Below are 13,123 nucleotides of genomic sequence, written 5' to 3'. Positions count from 1 at the left end.
CTCCGCGCCGGAGTACGCATGCGCGGAGCAGCGCCGCGGGAAAAGGGGACTCTCCGCGCCGGAGTACGCATGCGCGGAGCAGCCCCGCCCAGCCCCGCGCATGCGCACTGCGGGGCCTCCGCCGAGCCCAGCCTGCGCGGCAGCGGCAGCGGCACCCGCACGGCCCCGGCCGGATGGAGCGGGGGACTGCGAGTGGCCCCCGACTGCTCCCACACTGCTCCCCGCGCCCTCCGGCCCGGGGCCGAGCGCTCCCCGTTAGTACAGCCCCGAAAGCGGCCGCTTAGCGCGGGTGCAGAGGCGGCCGCGGGTGCGGGCGGGGCCCGAGCTGCGCAGGCGCCGCCAACGGGGCCGGGCCAGCGGCGCGCCCGCGGGGGCTGCTGGGAGGTTCCCGGGTGGCGGCGACGCTGCGGCCCGGGGCGGGGGGCGCCGCCTCGGTGAGGGCAGGGCGGGCCAGGCCGGGGGCGGGCCGCGGGGCGGGCCAGGCTCCTGGGCCGCCTCCTCCCGGTCCCTACGCTTGTGGCTACCGGGGGGGGGGGGTAGCGGATTGCTGGGGGTGGCTCAGCCGGTGAGGGGCGGCAGGGTGGGAGAGTGCCTGCAGGGCACCGGGGGAGGGAGCTGCGCCCCCCCCACGCCCCCTTACACCCCCTGCTCACGGGGATCCGCCTGGGCACCGGGGGAGGGAGCTGCGCCCCCCCACCCCACCGCCTGCTCCCGGGCATCAGCGCAGGTGGGTGGCAGCGAACCCGGAGGGTACCGGTAGCGGTGGGTGAGCGGCGAGAGGACGCCGGGGCAGTGGCCGTGCCCCGGTGAGGGACGGCTTTGTGCTCCCTTCGGTGCAGGAGGAAAATGGCCTCTCGGCGGATCACACGGGAGACGTTCGACGCCGTGGTGCAGGACAAAGTGAAACGGTACCGCATGGAGCGAGGCGATGGGATGCGGGAGCCGATCCATCCCTTCAAAGGTAACGGAACCCGGCGGTGGCAGCCGCCAGCCGCGGCGCCGGTTTCCTGCCTTCCACCTGCCCTCTCCTTTGCCTCCCGAGCTGGGTTGGCGCTGGTGGTTTTTTCACGTCCGTTTTCATCGGAGGGGCTGCTAAAGCTGCCTGGCACTGACAGCGTTTCCGTGCGGGATGCAAATCCCAGGCAGTAAACTCCGTCGCGAACAAAGGAATTCTCTTCGGGCTCCCATTTCGGGGAGGTTCTCCAGAGGTGATGCTGCGGGGTGGGATTGTGGTGGTGGCTGAGAAGTGAAATAAACCTGAGGGAGTCCATTTGAAGCCTTTGGGTCTCGTATTTCAGGGGAGCTGGGGAGGAAATGAAAGCTAAAAGCAGGGCATTAACCTGCTGCGTCTGTGCACAATGTGAGCTGCAGATGGTTTGAGCTCACTTCGATGCGAGTAGAGAGGAACAGTTTGCATCCTTCGGTGGAAGAACTGAGGGGTTTGCAAATGAGATCTCTGCTGTTTGCTTCGTGTTGTCCCAGCTCCCAAGAAATCGTTTCTTGTACCTGTTTAATGCTCGTTCTCTGCTTGCTGAGTTGGGCTGCTGGGCTTAGGGAGGACCCTTGGGTCGTTGCAGGCAGTTGGGGTTGTAGCCTTATCTGGGGTGCTTGTTGCCTTATCTGGGGTGCTTGTTGCCTTATCTGGGGTGGCTGTTGCCTTACCTGAGGTGGCTGTTGCCTTACCTGAGGTGGCTGTTGCCTTATCTGGGGTGGCTGTTGCCTTACCTGGGGTGGCTGTTGCCTTACCTGGGGTGGCTGTTGCCTTACCTGGGGTGGCTGTTGCCTTACCCGAGGTGCTTGTTGCCTTACCCGGGGTGGCTGTTGCCTTACCTGAGGTGCTTGTTGCCTTATCTGGGGTGCTTGTTGCCTTATCTGGGGTGGCTGTTGCCTTACCTGAGGTGGCTGTTGCCTTACCTGAGGTGGCTGTTGCCTTACCTGAGGTGGCTGTTGCCTTACCTGAGGTGCTTGTTGCCTTACCTGAGGTGGCTGTTGCCTTACCTGAGGTGGCTGTTGCCTTATCTGGGGTGGCTGTTGCCTTACCTGGGGTGCTTGTTGCCTTAACTGGGGTGCTTGTTGCCTTATCTGGGGTGCTTGTTGCCTTATCTGGGGTGGCTGTTGCCTTACCCGGGGTGGCTGTTGCCTTACCTGGGGTGGCTGTTGCCTTACCTGGGGTGGCTGTTGCCTTACCTGGGGTGGCTGTTGCCTTACCTGAGGTGGCTGTTGCCTTACCTGAGGTGGCTGTTGCCTTACCTGAGGTGGCTGTTGCAGTGTGCCCAGGTGGCCAAGAGAGCCAGTGGCATCCTGGCCTGCATCAGCAATGGTGTGGCCAGCAGGAGCAGGGAGGTCATTCTGCCCCTGGACTCTGCACTGCTTAGACCACACCTTGAGTGCTGTGTTCAGCTCTGGGCCCCCCAGTTTAGGAGGGACATTGAGATGCTTGAGCGTGTCCAGAGAAGGGCAACGAGGCTGGGGAGAGGCCTTGAGCACAGCCCTACGAGGAGAGGCTGAGGGAGCTGGGATTGGTTAGCCTGGAGAAGAGGAGGCTCAGGGCAGACCTCATTGCTGTCTGCAACTACCTGAGGGGTGGTTGTGGCCAGTAGGAGGTTGCTCTCTTCTCTCAGGTGGCCAGCACCAGAACGAGAGGACACAGCCTCAGGCTGTGCCAGGGGAGATTTAGGCTGGAGGTGAGGAGAAAGTTCTTCCCTGAGAGAGTCATTGGACACTGGAATGGGCTGCCCGGGGAGGTGGTGGAGTCGCCGTCCCTGGAGCTGTTCAAGGCAGGACTGGACGTGGCACTTGGTGCCATGGTCTGGCCTTGAGCTCTGTGCTAAAGGGTTGGACTTGATGAGCTGTGAGGTCTCTTCCAACCCTGATAATACTGTGGTACTGTGATACTTACCTGAGGTGCTTGTTGCCTTACCCGAGGTGGCTGTTGCCTTATCTGAGGTGCTTGTTGCATTAGAATCCTAGAATCAGTCAGGGCTGGAAGGGAGCACAAGGAGCAGGCAGTGCCAACCCCTGCCATGCCCAGGGACACCCTACCCTAGAGCAGGCTGCACACAGCCTCAGCCAGCCTGGCCTCAAACACCTCCAGCCATGGGGCCTCAACCACCTCCCTGGGCAACCCCTGCCAGGCTCTCACCACTCTCATGGTGAAGAACTCCTCACCTCCATCCTGAACCTGCTCATCTCCAGCTCTGCTCCATTCCCCCCAGTCCTGTCACTCCCTGATATCCTGAAAAGTCCTTCCCCAACTTTTTTATATCCCACTTCAGATCCTGGCAGGCCACAAGAAGGTCACCTGGGAGCCTCCTCTGCTCCAGACTGAACAGCCCCAACTGCCTCAGTCTGTCCTCATAGGAGAGGTGCTCCAGCCCTCTGATCAGCCCAGTGGGGCCATTCTCAGGACACTCTCCAGCACATCCACATCCTTCTTGTAATGGACCTGCACCTGAGGTGCTTGTGTGTGAGGTGGGAGCAGACAGGATTTGGCTGCTGAGCTGTGGAGTTCTGCCTGCACTCAGCAAATGCCTGCTTGGGAGATGTTTTACATCTGGCCAACCTGAGTGGGAGCTTTAGGAGGGCACAACATCAGCATCCTCCTGGGGTGAGAAAGTTGGGAGCAAGCAGCAGAACCTTGGGCTTCTGCTTTAGGGAGAGTAGAACAAGTGAGTCCTTCTCCTCACTTGAAGTACTGCATCCAGTTCTGGAGCCCCTGGGACATGAGGGCTGTGGAGGTGCTGGAAGGGGTCCAGAGAAGGGCCATGAGGATGAGCAGAGGGCTGGAGCTGCTCTGCTGTGAGCACAGCCTGAAAGAGTTGGGGCTGTTCAGGCTGGAGAGGAGAAGGCTCCCAGGTGACCTTTTTGTGGCCTTGCAGGATCTTAAGGGTGCTACAAGAAAGCTGGGGAGGGACTTTTGAGGCTGTGAGGGAGTGATTGGACTGGGGAGGGATGGAACAGAGCTAGAAATAGGTAGATTTAGCCTGGACATTAGGAAGAAGCTCTTCAGCATGGGGGTGGTGAGAGCCTGGCAGGGGTTGCCCAGAGTGGTGGTGGAAGCCTCATCCCTGGAGGTGTTTCAGGCCAGGCTGGATGAGGCTCTGGCCAGGCTGATCTAGTGTGAGGTGTCCCTGGCCATGGCAGGGGGGTTGGAATTGAATGATCCTTGTGGTCCCTTCCAGCCCTGACTGATTCTCTGATCCTGCTTTGCCATGTGTGGTGCCAATCATCACAGCACCACAGTATTATCAGGGTTGGAAGAGACCTCACAGCTCATCAAGTCCAACCCTTTAGCACAGAGCTCAAGGCCAGACCATGGCACCAAGTGCCACGTCCAGTCCTGCCTTGAACAGCTCCAGGGACGGCGACTCCACCACCTCCCCGGGCAGCCCATTCCAGTGTCCAATGACTCTCTCAGGGAAGAACTTTCTCCTCACCTCCAGCCTAAATCTCCCCTGGCACAGCCTGAGGCTGTGTCCTCTCGTTCTGGTGCTGGCCACCTGAGAGAAGAGAGCAACCTCCTCCTGGCCACAACCTCCCCTCAGGTAGTTGCAGACAGCAATGAGGTCTGCCCTGAGCCTCCTCTTCTCCAGGCTAACCAATCCCAGCTCCCTCAGCCTCTCCTCGTAGGGCTGTGCTCAAGGCCTCTCCCCAGCCTCGTTGCCCTTCTCTGGGCACACTCAAGCATCTCAATGTCCCTCCTAAACTGGGGGGCCCAGAACTGAACACAGCACTCAAGGTGAGGTCTAACCAGTGCAGAGCACAGGGGCAGAATGACCTCCCTGCTCCTGCTGGCCACACCATTGCTGATGCAGGCCAGGATGCCACTGGCTCTCTTGGCCACCTGGGCACACTGCTGGCTCATGTTCAGGCAGGTATCAATCAGCACCCCCAGATCCCTGTCTCTCTGGCTGCTCTCAGCCACTCCAACCCCAGCCTGTATCTCTGCATGGGGTTGCTGTGGCCAAAGTGCAGCACCCTGCCCTTGGAGCTATTGAACTCCATCCCCTTGGCCTCTGCCCATCTGTCCAGGCAGTCAAGGTCCTGCTTCAGAGCCCTTCTGCCCTCCAACCCAGCCACATCTGCCCCCAGCTTGGTGTCATCTGCACACTTGCTGATGCCTGACTCCATGCCCTCATCCAGATCATCTATGAAGATGTTAAAGAGGATGGGGCCCAGCACTGATCCCTGAGGGACACCACTAGTGCCAGCTGCCAGCTGGATGTGCTCATTGTCACTTCAGTCTGTGTTGGGCACCGACTGGGGATGTCCTGCAGTGAGCTGCTTGTGCTGGTCTCCAGAGGTTCTGTTGTGTTGGCTCTGCTCAGTGTCTGCCTTCCACTGCCTGAAGGCCTGCAGCAAGCTGCTCTAGGGGAGGTGTCCCTACCCATGGCAGGGGTTGGAGCTGGATGGAGCAGCTCTGCTGTGAGGACAGGCTGAGGGGGTGCAGCCTGCAGAGGAGAAGGCTGCAGGGAAACCTCAGAGCTGCTGCCAGTGCCTGAAGGGATCCTGCAGGAAGGCTGCAGAGGAGCTTCTGCTGAGGGTGTTTGAAGACAGACCAAGGGGGAATGGTTTGGAGCTGAGGCAGAGCAGGGGGAGAGTGGAGCTGAGGGAGGGGTGGTGGGAGTCTGGCACAGGCTGCCCAGGGAGGCTGTGGCTGCCTCCTGCCTGGGGGTGTTGAAGGCCAGGCTGGGTGAGGCCTTGAGCAGCTGAGTCTAGCTGAGAGCTGCCCCTGGGCACAGTGGGGAGCTTGGAGCAGATGAGGGAAAGAATTCCCATAGGAGGCCACGTCCTGATCCTGAGGGAGGTTGGAGCAGATGATCTCTGTGGTCCCTTCCCTCTTAGAGCCACTCTGGGGTTGTAAGTGTGTTCAGTGCCCTGGCAGTGCCCTGCTGCACTGATGTCTGTGTGCCCTGGCAGTGCCCTGCTGCACTGATGCCCCTGTGCCCTGCTGCATTAATGCCCCTGTGCCCTGCTGCACTGATGTCCCTGTGCCCTGCTGCACTGATGTCCCTGTGCCCTGCTGCACTGATGTCCCTGTGCCCTGGCAGTGCCCTGCACTGATGTCCCTGTGCCCTGCTGCACTGATGTCCCTGTGCCCTGGCAGTGCCCTGCACTGATGTCCCTGTGCCCTGCTGCACTGATGTCCGTGTGCCCTGGCAGTGCCCTGCTGCACTGATGTCCCTGTGCCCTGGCAGTGCCCTGCTGCACTGATGTCCCTGTGCCCTGGCAGTGCCCTGCACTGATGTCCCTGTGCCCTGCTGCACTGATGTCCCTGTGCCCTGGCAGTGCCCTGCACTGATGTCCCTGTGCCCTGCTGCACTGATGTCTGTGTGCCCTGGCAATGCCCTGCTTCACTGATGTCCCTGTGCCCTGGCAGTGCCCTGCTGCACTCATGTCCCTGTGCCTTGGCAGTGCCCTGCACTCATGTCCCTGTGCCCTGCTGCACTGATGTCTGTGTGCCCTGGCAGTGCCCTGCTGCACTGATGTCCCTGTGCCCTGGCCGTGCCCTGCTGCACTGAGGTCCCTGTGCCCTGGCAGTGCCCTGCTGCACTGAGGTCCCTGTGCCCTGGCAGTGCCCTGCACTCATGTCCCTGTCCTTGCAGCCCACTCCAGGCCGGTGCCGAGGTACAACGACAGCTTCCACGACAGCAGCAGGTACAGCCACGACGGCAGCCAGCACCACCCACACGGGGACTGGGGTGAGGAGCCCACAGACGACTACCCAGGGCCTTCCTACAGGCCTGGCAGCCCTCTCCTGAGGAAGGACAACTACTACCAGGAGCACTACGGGCACCCAGCACCTCGGGACCGCCACTACGGGCGCCCAGCACCTCGGGACCGCCACTACGGGCACCCAGCCCCCCGTGAGAGGGACTATGGGCACCCAGCACCCCACGAGAGGGGCTATGGGCACCCAGCACCCCACGAGAGGGGCTATGGGCACCCAGCACCCCACGAGAGGGGCTATGGGCACCCAGCACCCCACGACCAGGAGTACGGGGGCTTGGGCGCTCAGGAGCAGGAGTTTGGTCCTGCTGACTCCTGGGAAGCAGCAGGAGCACAGGAAAGTGGCTTCAGCTCTTCGGCTATTTTAGGTGACTTTCGATCCCCGGGGCTGCTGGAGGAGGACTTTGGCAGCATGGAAAACCAGGACTACGAAGTGGACTTTGGGATGCAGCCTGGCAGCGAGTTCCGGCCCCCGCTGCGGAGGGGCGGCAGGGGCAGGGGCAGGCTCCTGCGAGGAAAGCGAATCGCCAGGGGGGTTGTTAAGTCCAAAGCCTTCAAAGGAGAGCTCAATCCTCACCTCAGGAAGTGGCCCACTAAGAAACTCCATCCAAGCCCCGAGCAGAAACCAGGTCTGGAACCTGAGCCAAGGACAGAGACCTGCGAGCGACTCAGCCAGCGCCCGGCGGGCAGCCAGCGCCCGAACCCTAAGCTGCCTCCGCAGCCTAACCAAGGGCCAGGCTTGATGCTCAGGCTCCCAAAGCCTGCCCACTTCTTCAGAAACCTCAATTTCGACCTGGTGGACAAATCAGACATTTTCTCCACCTTTGGGGTAGAGATCATCAAGTGGGCAGGCTTCCACACCATCAAGAGCGACGCCGAGTTCGCCCGCCTCTTCGGTGCCCTCTTCGAGCTGGAGACCGAAACCTGTGCCAAGATGTTGGCATCCTTCAAGTGCTCCCTGAAACCAGAGCACAGAGATTATTGCTTCTTCACCATCAAGAGCTTGCAACATGCTGCTCTGAAAACCCCCAAGGTGGACAACGAGTTCCTGAACATGCTGCTGGCCAAGGGAGCCGTGAAAACCAAGAACTGCTTCTTCGAGGTGATCAAACCCTTCGACAAGTACATCATGAGGCTGCAGGACAGGCTGCTGAAGGGGGTGACCCCTCTGCTGATGGCCTGCAATGCCTACGAGCTGAACCTCAAGACCAGTGGCTTTGGCAACCCCAGGGAGATGGCAGGGGCCTTTGAGACCACCCTCTCTCTCTGTCGTAAGTCTTTGGCGCTTCTGGGCCAGACCTTTGCTCTAGCCTCTGTTTTCAGGCAAGAGAAAATACTTGAAGCTGTGGGGCTGCAGGAAATGGCTCCAGCACCCACCCTCTTCCCAAACTTTGAGGATTCCACCTTGTTTGGGAGGGAGTACATTGAAAACTTAAAGGCTTGGTTGGAGAAGAGTGGCTACCCGATTCAGGTGAAAAGAAGCCAGCCAGAGGCCAGCCTGCAGCCTCCCCTGGCCTCTCCTGACACCAAAGGTAAGAGGGAGTCAGCTTGGCAGCCTCTCCACTTCTCCTTTGTCACGTTTGATCTTAATCTGTGTGGTTTCATTAGGTCAGGAGTTCCTAACTCAGGAGGCCCTGAGGGCAGGTAGTAAGTAACTGCCTGTTGGAGCCATTGCTTGCAGCCCTGTGGATGGAAGCGTTGCCTCCTCCCTCCACGTGCTTATACCTTAAATCTAGGATTGTCACCTTCTGCCCTGGGCTGCTGCAGCTTCACAGCCTCGAGGTAGGGAGCCCAGGACCACAGCTCTAACTGGCAACGACACAGAGTAAGTATCTGGATGTAAGCAAAGTCAAGAGATGTTGCCACTGCTGCTCTGGGCAGCTGCAGGCTGGTTTCTTGAGCAGGACTTAGTGGGGGGGGGGCTGGGGTTGGGGGAGGTGAAATGCTGGGCATGAGGTGGCATTGAGTGCTGCCAGCTCAGCCCTGACCCTCTCCTGGGTTGGTTTTCAGTAGTGTGGGCAGTAGGGGCAGGGAGGGGGTTCTGCCTCTCTGCTGTGCTCTGCTGAGACCCCCCCCCTCCCCCTCCCCTGCAGTGCTAGGGCCAGGTCTGGAGTCCACAGCACAGCACAGACAGGGACCTGTTGGAGTAGGGTCAGAGGAGGCCACAGCAGTGCTGGGAGGGCTGGAAGGGCTCTGCTGTGAGGCCAAGCTGAGAGAGCTGGAGGTATTCAGCCTGGAGGGAAGAAGGCTCCAGGAGACCTTCTGGTGGCCTTTCAGTGCCTGAAGGGGCTGAGAAGAAAGCTGAAGAAGGACTTTATCAGGGAGAGCAGTGGCAGGCCAAGAGGTGATGGTCTGAAAGAGGGAAGAGTTAAACTGCAGGGAAGGGAGAGGCTTGGTTTTCACAGAGGGTGGGGAGAGCCTGACCCAGGCTGCCCAGAGAGGTGGGAGCTGTCCCAGCCCTGTCACCATCCCAGCTCAGGTTGTGTGAGGCTCTGAGCAGCCTGCTCTGGCTGGGGATGTCCCTGCTGGCTGCAGGAGGGTTGCACCGAGTGGCCTTTAGAGGTCCCTTCCCAGCCAAACCATTCTCTGCCTCTGTGACCCTGTTCATGCATTACCCAGGACAGAAGCACCTCTGCTGTGCCCCAGTCCCACCACCCCTCCCCAGCACCACCCTCACCTGATGCTCCCTCACTGAACTTTAGTCACTTCCCCTGGGAGCTCTTCCAGCCCTGGCACTGAGTGGGGAATCATTTACACCTCCCCACTTCAGAGCAGAGCTTCAACCATCCCAGATCCCTTTTGCTGCACTAAATTCCCTTCAAGGCTGATTTAACTCCCCCAGGATGGCAAAGGCTGAGCTCCTTCAACCAAAATGCTTCTGGTAGCAATCACTTCTAGAACCTGAGTTTCTGAAGTGCCTCTACTACATCCTAGTGTTAAGTGCAGCAAAAAAAAAACCCTGCCAGTGTTAGTGTGCCAAAGAGGGAGGGAGTGGGGAGGAGAAGAGCAAGGAATTGGTGCTCTCTGCATGCCAGTGCTCCAAGGAGTGCATTTTCTTGCTTCCTCCAGCCCCACAACGAGCAGATCCTAAAGTCCTGGAGACCATTGAGGAGCTGGTGAACAGCATTGTGTCAGGAACCTTGTCTGCCAAAGAGAGGAGTGCTCAGAAGAGCTGCCCTGACTATTGGTAGGTGTTTGGGCAGTGTGCTGGGACACAGCTCCCTGCTGAGGCTGTCTCTGAGGGGGGGGATCTGCATCATTCAGTTCAGCGTTCTGCAGGGGGGGAGAGCAAAGTCTTCTGTGTCTGGAAAGAGGCTTCTTGAAACTGCTTCCTCAGCTTGCTGAGTGCCCTGCAGGTTGTTCCCTGCCTCGTTCCTTCTGAGCCATCACTTGGTGACTCTCTGCCAATCCCAGCACAAGCTGTTGGAGTGAGTCCAGAGGAGGCCATGGCAGTGTGCACACAGCCCAGATAGTAACTGTGCCCTGGGCTGCAGCCAGAGCAGTGTGGGCACAGGGCAAGGGAGGGGATTCTGCCCCTTGGCTCTGCTCTCCTCAGACCCCATCTGCAGTCCTGGGGGCAGTTCTGGAGCCCCCAACACAAGCAGGACATGGAAGTGTTGGAACCAGTGCAGAGGAGGCCACCAAGATGCTGAGAGGGCTGCAGCAGCTCTGCTCTGAGCACAGGCTGAGAGAGTTGGGGCTGTGCAGCCTGGAGAAGGCTTGGAGGAGACCTTGGAGTGGCCTTGCAGGAGCTGAAGGAGGCTCCAGGAGGGCTGGGGCGGGACTATTGAGAAGATCTGGGAATGAGAGGAGGAGGAGGAGGAGGAATGGGTTTGGAGTGGCAGAGAGGAGATTGAAAGTGGATGTTAGGAGGAAGTTGTTTGCAGTGAGGGTGGTGAGAGCCTGGCACAGGTTGTCCAGGGAGGTTGTGGAGCACAGAAGCACAGATTGTGATCAACTGGCACAGGTTGCCCAGGGAGGTTGTGGAGCACAGAAGCTCCCTGGAGGTGTTCAGCACCAGGTTGGATGAGGCCTTAAGTGACCTGTTCTAATGGGAGGTGTCCCTGCCTCTAACTGGGGGGGGGGTTAGAACTGGCTGATCTTTAAGCTCCCTTCCAACCTAAGCCATTCTGTGATTCACATTTACCCCATGGCCACACTAAGCAGTTACTGCAGTTGAGGGAACAGCCTTAGGGGGGCCTGGGGTGTACAGAAGAGAAGCTGAGACACTTGCAGGTGCAGTGAGCTCTTACCAGGGCAGCATCCATTCACCTATCAACTGATTCATTGCTCCCCAAGTGCTTTTCTGTCCAAACCCTCTCTTTGCTTGGCACTCTTAAGCCCCTGCCCTAACCCTGGAGCTGGCTCTGAGGACAACCTCTGCTGAGTGACATTAATGTAGCAGAAAAGCAGCCACTGGTGCTGAGTGCCTGACCTGAGCATTGGAAAGGAGCTGTGCTTTCATTTCTCTGTTTCATTTAGGTTCCTGTCTGCTGAAGACAGTCTGGAATACAAATACTACAGGCTGAGGCTGGCAGAGAGGCAGAGGAGGGCATCAGGTGGCATGGCAGAGGGTGCTGAGGGCAGAGCTCTGGAGGAGGCTGCGACAGAGTCGGTCAGGGCCATGCTGTATGCCAGGAAAGTTGCAAGCATCAAGAGAAGGCTGTTCAAGAGGAAAAGGCCTGGACTTGTCTCCCCACGGGGTGCTGGAGGCAGGAAAGTGAGGAGGACAACCACAGGCACCCAGACTGTGCTGTCAGCTGGCACTCTGCTGAAGCACCAAGAGCAACACCTGCCGGGCACAGCCCAGCCGAAGCCTTCTGCAGCAGAAAGCAGCCTGGCTGAGAAGAATTCTTCCCTCCACCCAACCTCCTCCTCCTCCTCCTCACAGTGTGCCACCACCTCAGAGCTCTCTCTGCCAGCAGAAGAAAAGGCAGAGTCTGAGGATTTGTTGGCCCCACCTGAGCTTTTCCCACCGTTGCCCTCCCAGTTTCCTGACGGTAAGTGAAGAGCCAAGGCTCAGACTGTCAGTTCCCAGGAGAGGAAGCAGCTTGAGTGTCCTGCTGGAAACCCTGGAGAGCAGCAGTGGTGCTCAGACAGGTTGCCTTCAGCTGTCCTGACTTGGCAGTGCTGCAGGTTGGGTGTGAAGCTCAAGATTTATTGATGATCTGGATGAGAGGATTGAGTCCAGCAGCAGTGAGGTTGCAGATGACAGCAAGCTAGGAGCAGCTGTGGAGCTGTTGGAGAGGAGCAGAGCCCTGCAGAGGGACCTGGCCAGGCTGGATGGGTGGGCAGAGGCCAAGGGGATGAGACTGGACAAGGCCAAGGGCAGGTTCTGCACTTTGGCCACAACAACCCCAAGCAGCACTACAGGCTGGGGCCAGAGTGGCTGAGAGCAGGCAGGCAGAGAGGGAGCTGGGGGTGGTGGCAGAGAGGAGCTGCAGAGGAGGCAGCAGTGCCCAGGTGGGCAGCAGAGCCAATGGCAGCCTGGGCTGGCTCAGGAGCAGTGTGGGCAGCAGGACAAGGGAGGTTCTTGTGCCCCTGTGCTCAGCACTGCTCAGGACACCCCTGGAGTGCTGTGTCCAGTTGTGGGCTCCTGAATTGAAGAGAGCTGTTGAGGTGCTGGAAGGTGTTTGGAGAAGGGCAGCAAGGCTGGGGAGGGGCCTGGAGCACAGCCCTGTGAGGAGAGGCTGAGGGAGCTGGGGGGGTGCAGCCTGCAGCAGAGGAGGCTCAGGGCAGAGCTGATTGCTGCCTGCAGCTGCCTGCAGGGAGGCTGTAGCCAGGTGGGGTTGGGCTCTGCTGCCAGGCAGCCAGGGCCAGAGCAAGGGGACCCAGGCTGAAGCTGTGTCAGGGCAGGTTGAGGCTGGATGTTGTTAGGAAGTTGCTGTCAGAGAGAGTGATTGGCACTGGAATGGGCTGCCCAGGGAGGTGGTGGAGTGGCTGTGGCTGGAGGTGTTGCAGCCAAGCCTGGCTGGGGCACTTAGTGCCATGGTTTAGTTGACTGGATAGGGCTGGGGGCTGGGTTGGACTGGATGATCTTGGAGCTCTCTTCCAACCTGGCTGATTCTATGATTCTATGATTTCACTGCAGGGCTTCTCAGAGCCTGGCACAGGCTGCCTGGCCCCTGTGCCCCTGAATCCCCATGCAGGGAGGGTTTTCAAAGAGGCAGAGCTGTGGTGCTGAGGGGCACAGCTTAGCCCTGGGCTTGGTAGGTGTGCTGCTTTGAGCCTAGCTGGGGTGTTTTGGTGAGGAGAATCAGCTGATAGGGCTGGGAAAAGGAACCAGTGCTGATGGCTGCTGCACTCACAGGCTTGCTGAGATGTATGAGAGCAAGAACACAAACACAGATAACACAGAGTTTGTTCTCTGGCTTTGGGGCTGCATCTCTCTCTC

General features: G+C 59.4%; 1 protein-coding gene across 7 annotated transcripts in view; it reads left to right on the top strand.

Moving 5' to 3' along the window:
* The first annotated feature begins 101 nt into the window (after nucleotides 1-101).
* Nucleotides 102-13,123, top strand: part of SUGP2 (SURP and G-patch domain containing 2) — a 31,739-nt gene continuing 18,717 nt past the window's right edge. The window contains exons 1-5 of one of the 7 annotated variants that reach the window (XM_064175111.1): nucleotides 102-254; nucleotides 840-961; nucleotides 6,606-8,261; nucleotides 9,799-9,916; nucleotides 11,212-11,729. In XM_064175111.1, the coding sequence (XP_064031181.1) occupies nucleotides 847-961; nucleotides 6,606-8,261; nucleotides 9,799-9,916; nucleotides 11,212-11,729 (2,407 nt within the window). In that variant the 5' untranslated portion in view covers nucleotides 102-254; nucleotides 840-846. Of the gene's footprint in view, nucleotides 255-358; nucleotides 435-555; nucleotides 566-587; nucleotides 962-6,605; nucleotides 8,262-9,798; nucleotides 9,917-11,211; nucleotides 11,730-13,123 lie in introns of those variants that run through there. The other 6 variants (XM_064175112.1, XM_064175114.1, XM_064175113.1 and 3 more) reach the window with 6 other exon arrangements.

The sequence above is a fragment of the Pogoniulus pusillus genome, chromosome 41 (assembly GCF_015220805.1).
Source record: "Pogoniulus pusillus isolate bPogPus1 chromosome 41, bPogPus1.pri, whole genome shotgun sequence".
NCBI classification, from domain to species: domain Eukaryota; kingdom Metazoa; phylum Chordata; class Aves; order Piciformes; family Lybiidae; genus Pogoniulus; species Pogoniulus pusillus.
This window is presented reverse-complemented; position numbering and strand designations above follow the sequence as displayed.